Source organism: Sinocyclocheilus anshuiensis, unplaced genomic scaffold (assembly GCF_001515605.1).
Source record: "Sinocyclocheilus anshuiensis isolate Anshui unplaced genomic scaffold, SAMN03320099.WGS_v1.1 scaffold160, whole genome shotgun sequence".
NCBI classification, from domain to species: domain Eukaryota; kingdom Metazoa; phylum Chordata; class Actinopteri; order Cypriniformes; family Cyprinidae; genus Sinocyclocheilus; species Sinocyclocheilus anshuiensis.
In genome coordinates, this window is record NW_015554119.1 from 1,165,437 (window position 1) to 1,171,300 (window position 5,864).

The 5,864-nt window shown below is 37.4% G+C and overlaps 1 protein-coding gene across 1 annotated transcript; it reads right to left on the bottom strand.

Annotated features, from left to right (window-relative positions):
• Positions 1-1,546: 1,546 nt before the first annotated feature.
• Positions 1,547-3,220, bottom strand: LOC107669941 (pyrin-like). The gene is made up of 5 exons (XM_016462377.1): positions 3,167-3,220; positions 2,798-3,052; positions 2,550-2,706; positions 2,238-2,278; positions 1,547-2,059 (listed from the first exon to the last, which is right to left on the bottom strand). Exons 1-5 carry the CDS (start codon positions 3,218-3,220, stop codon positions 1,547-1,549), a joined length of 1,020 nt encoding a protein of 339 aa, XP_016317863.1.
• Between the last annotated feature and the right edge of the window lie 2,644 nt (positions 3,221-5,864).

The window sequence follows — 5,864 nt, forward strand, 5'->3', positions numbered from 1 at the left end:
AACGTTACAAAGCGGACCAAAACCGGACGTAAGTGGACGTCCTCAAAACGTCCGCCAGCGAACGTTACACGGCGGACCAAAACCGGACGTCCTCAAAACGTCCGCCAGCGAACGTCAAAAAGAGGACCAAATGCGGACGTAAGTGGACGTCCTCAAAACGTCCGCCAGCAAACGTTACACAGCGGACCAAATCCGGACGTCCTCCGAACGTCCGCCCCCGAACGTTACAAAGCGAACGTACTGCGGACCTAAACGGACGTCCCGTTTGCTTGAAACACACTGACTCAAGAACTTACTGTACAGTCTAGACTTTCTGTTGACATAAGAAACGAAGTACAAAATCCAGGTAACTAAACTACTAAAAATAAATATCTCCACAAAATAAACAGATATATTTTATGATCGAGTGTAATTTTAATCTTGTTTAATGTAAATGTGTTTTTCAGCTGCAGTGTAGCAGGTGTGTGTTCAGTCTGTCTGCAGGTACACTAGGTTTACTTCCTGTTTCTTAAGTCTTTATGTTGTGTGACAAAATGACCCATAAACCCGAATAATCTCGATCACTTCCATTAGAAACTTGTTCTGGAAAATCTTTCTGATATTTCTATCACTTACCTGTGAGTATCAAATCCACAAGAGTCGTTGAAATATTCTGATGTTTAAAGAAGTTGATTGTTTCAGGCGTCTATATTGTTGCTGATCAAGTTAGTTTCACTTTCTCTGAATCTCTCACTGAACTCCAGTGATGTCAGAGCTCCTCCTGTATTTATACATTTAAACGTGTCTCTGTATTTGGTGTGTTGGATTCACGTGTGTTTGTTTGTATTTGGGACGGATGTTTCTATTAGTTAATGAAGAAGAGATCTCAGCAGAAAAAAATTATTCTGAAATCAGATTAGATCACGCAATCCAAATCTTGGTTTTGATCTGGATCTACAGTACATTCAAGTATCTGTTCTTCAAAATGTTTAGCAGGATTCCAGCAGAAGTGTGGATTCAGGTTGGATTTCAGAAACAAAAACTTTAAATGGGTCAAATAACACAACACTGATATCATGTAGTATACATATTTATATGTTGCTTTTGATTTGTTAACCATTATAACTTGATAAAGTAAATAAAGTGCGCATTAGGCTACCTATTAAGCCTTTCAGTACAGTAAAGTAAAACAAAAATTTTCCCCATAATATAATTCCCCAAACAACTGTCAAATTTGTCCATTTTGGTTCCCAGTGACTTCTATTGTATGGACAAAAATCAGACTTCTATTGTTTACCATTCTTGAACACAAAAAGTTTCCTTTTGTGTTCCACGGAAGGAAGTCATACAGGTTTGAAACAACATGAAGGTTAGTAAATGATAACTGAATTTTCATATTTGGATGAATCCATTTCACAACGATTTCACTTTGTTGGGTGGAGATGGGAGAAAAAAATCATTTATTGAATATTCTAAAAAGAATCATGACATTTTACATTTAAAATGTGTAATTATAGTTTATAGAATTTAAAAATGAAAAAAAAAAACAATTTACAAATAAGAATTTTCATCTTGTCTTGACAGGTGTGATGATCAGTGGGGCTGAGTTCTTACCTCCATTATTAGAGCACGAACTAAAAAATGGATAGAGTTTGCCATTGAAAGACTGACCAGTGTAAGAGTACATATAAGAGCCTGACTCCACATCATAAAAGGAGACCAGACCCTCCTCATAATCCACAAACACACCGACCCGCTGCGGCTTCACTCTCAGAGACAGAGAGACGTCTGTATGAGCATAGGCCCAATATTCATTCCCATTCCTCAGAACCACAGTCCAGTATCCATCACTGGGACTCAGTTTGATATCTCCTTTCCTGTTAATGAATTCTCGGACCACTCCTAAATCCCATTTAGTCTTTCCCTTCACCTGCACCTCAAAATAAAATCTCCCTGAGGAGAATCCCACCTTTCCCAGGACATTTAGATATCTACCAAATCTCTTTGGGATGTCTGGGAGTTTCTGCCAAATATCTCCATGTCTCACTGGTTTTCCATCATCGGACAGGATGAGGTTGAGCTGTATCAGGATCCAGAGTCACATCCACTGAGAAAACAGAGAATATGAATCACAACTTCACAATACAGATATTTTGTGACGATGTTTTTAATATTTATTTCAGTTTTTAATCAGATTGTAGTGCAGTGATGAAGCTGCGAGTATATGAATGTAATCTAGTGTAGCACAGACAGCACACTGTACCTGCATACTGCTGCATCCTCTTCAGCTCTGTAGACACTATAACAATAAAACATTGAGATGTTTTTATATGTGGAATTACAGCTTTACGGCTATATTTGAAGAACTGTGTACAACATCATGTATTTCTCTGATCAATGTACAGAAGACAACATTTTCCCTCTTCTCATGAAGAACAAACTTTTCTCCTAAACCCATGATGTCAATCAATTTGATTTTGTTTTTTTGTGTCTTTGGTAAAATATTTAAAAATCTTCTCTTAAACTGCTAAACTGATTTGCACACAATTGTTCATGCGTGCTCTTTGTACCAGTTCCAAACTTTGTACCAGTTTGTGTGAGTTTCTCATGTAGAGTGTCCTGCAGTTTAGTCAGAGCTCTGCTCAGAGTCTCCAGACTCTTATGAGTCTTCATACTGATCTCAGAGCAGTTCCTGGTGTTTGTAGGCTTGCACAGGGATGAGTAACTCTACAGCAGGAGAGAGGAGAAATCCTTCAGCATGAGGAGTGTTATGGTGTCATATACTGCATTATCACTGATCAGAGAGATGTTCACTGACCTGTAGGAGGTGGAGGTGATCTTCAGTGTGTGAGAGTTGCTCCAGCTCAGTGTTTCTCATCTTTAGCTCAGTGATCTCCTGCTCCAGCTCTTCAATGAGCTCTTGCTCCTCTTTCTCTGCTGCTTTCTGCTGCTCCTCAATCATCTCCAGCACTTCAGACTTAGATCTCTCAATGGAGCGGATGAGATCAGTGAAGAGCTCAACACGGGTGGCTTTCTCCTCCTCTGTGTTTCTCTGCTCAACAAGGTCAATCAACTAATTATCAGTGATGTTTGCTAAGGCAAAAATCAGTGTTACTCTTCCTCATACTTTAGTGTTTAAAGGGGTTTTCAAAATCCCTCAACCGAAGTATTAAACTTCATCCTGTACCGTTTGCACTGAAGGATTCCTCAAAACATGTGTCTTGATGAAGAGAAGTGACATTACTTTACTATGTGATCAGGTAATCACATTCGTGTCACTATTCAGACCTACAGCACGATTGTGTGTGATACTATTGCTTTTATACAACAATTCATATATATTATTTAGTAACTCAATATAATTGAGTAACAACCGTTTTGGGCTAATTATTATCAGTTACTTTGTCTGTATTTGTGCCAAGCACTGAGAATAGTTTCAAATAAAGCCACAACAAATTGTAGTAGTAGAGATTTGTTCGTTCCTGAATTCATTTTTCAGTTAATCACTCGATTAAATAAAATAAAATCGAAAGAGTCAACTATTGTTGTACTGATATAACCTGCACTGTAAAATCCCCACCGCTAATGCACGGACTGACAGTCTGACTCTGTCTAACAAACACAATACAAAGTTTGTACACTGATACAAACAGTGAAAAGTCTCGGTGCTTCTTGACTTTATATCAAGACTCTTGGAGGACCGCAACTAAATGATCTTTAATAAATAGTCAAATGAATATAATTTAACTATTTTAAACTCACTTTTCTGACTTCTGCTGAGTGTTTGATGTCTTGAATATTCTTGATTTTTTTCCTGGATCAACTGCTGCACATCTTTCTGTGTCTTCATCAGTTGAGTCTACTCTAGACAGAGAACAACATACACCTTTATCACAAGAGAGATAGAAAGTACACAGTACAACTAATAGTGTATATTTACCCAAATGACATGCTTTAAATACAGATTTTGAGATAATTTCAGTGCAGTAAACAGCTAAAGTAGTATTAGTAAAGTAAGTAAAGTACTAAAGTTGAGTATTTGACATGCATGCATCTGTTTCTGTTCAGCTTATTCCAGTTTAACATAAACCCAACTAAACCAGACCATTAGAAATCTGTTCAGGATAATCTCTCTTATATTTCTATCACTTACCTGTGAGTATCAGATGTGTCCACAACACAAGGGTCTTTGAGTATTTCAAAGACCCTTGTGTTTAAAGAGGTTAAAGGGGTCATATGATGCTTTTTTAAAGATCATTATTTTGTGTATTTGGTGTAACAGAATATGTTGACAAGGCATCCATGCTGTTAATAAAGTTAGTTTTACTTTCTCTTAAAGCTCTCACTGAACTACAGTGATGTCAGAGTCCAATGTATCTATTATAACTTTCCAGAACAGAGGTTCATAAAAGAAATGTAAGTAAAAAGTCATCTGCTGGAGGGAAATAGACTGTCATACTTTATCCTGGCTTCTAGTTTTATGTAATACAGATAGAACCTTAGTTGTAATTCTTCTAGACCTGGACTTTTCAAAGATTACGTCAGTGTGCCTTCCATCTGAAAAGCAATAAATAAATAAAATAAATATTTTAAAATTCCATAATTATTTAATCTGACATGCCAGAGAAATCTACTATTATGAAAAGCATTGTATGCTCATCTGAAAGCCAGTGCAATGATTTAAGATAACTATGTTAAGTTTAAATATATTTCGAAGTAACTACATATTCATAAACACAATATAAAGATGCAAATCACTTTTCTACATTTTAGTCTGGAATTATACAGTATATATGGATAAGAAGACATTCCTTCACAACACGAGGACTACAACTGGTATCAGACTACGTTTACATGGACATCAGTAATCTAATTATTTACCTTATTCTAAATAAGCCAATATTATAATTATGGTGTTTACATGAGTGGTTTTTAGAATATTCCTTTCATATTCCCGTTTTACATGTTATAGTACATAGTTCGATTAATGGCACACCGCACACATCATTACGTCCCCACGCGACGCCATCCGATGTCCCCTCCGGAATTTCACGTATAAACAGTGGCGGCTCGTGGGTTTTAAGGAAGTACACTAATTGTATTGGTCTGGGATCCCTGCCGATTATTATTATTATTATTATTTGCTTAACCACTTTAAAATGGCTTTTTGGTTGCTTTTAGTCAGAAAACGTAAAGAAAACGACACACATAGAGCAAGATAATATAATTTGCTGTTTTCCCTACATTTGTATATATACTGTTTAAATGACAGCTTGATAAATCTGTTGGCAAATAATCAAATATTCAATATCGCTACTCATAAGTACTTGGTACATTATCAGCGCAGCGGCAGACGTTCAAACTAAACTAATATCACGTAATTTACGTCTCTATGATGATTGGTTGATATCAGAAGGAGGCTAGCCAGTGTTGTTTTCTGCAGACATGCGTCCTCTGTTCTGCGCCAAGGCGAACTCAGACTCGTGTGCAGAAAGTAAGTCATGAGCCGTGGCGTCCCCGCTAGGTTTCTAGGATCTAGGTGCCCCCGGAAGTTGAGTTACAAGTAGGCTATTAGTAATACGCAGGGGCGGTTCTGGGGGGGGCAGTGCCCCCCGTGTCAACAAGCTTGGTCCCCCCTCTGGCCCCCCTAAATTTGGAATCGTATCACACCAAACAATTTTGGGTTCAATGCGCAGTGTGTCCTGTGGGTGGCAGTAATGGAAAAAAGTAAAACATCACCAGCTGCTAAATTTTTATTAAATTCACATTAAATACAAAGTCAAGTCGTATTAACAATATTTTATGGCATGACACCCATATCTGGTACTTAAAGGAGACATATTATGCCCCTTTTTACAATATGTAATATAAGTCTCTGGTGTCCC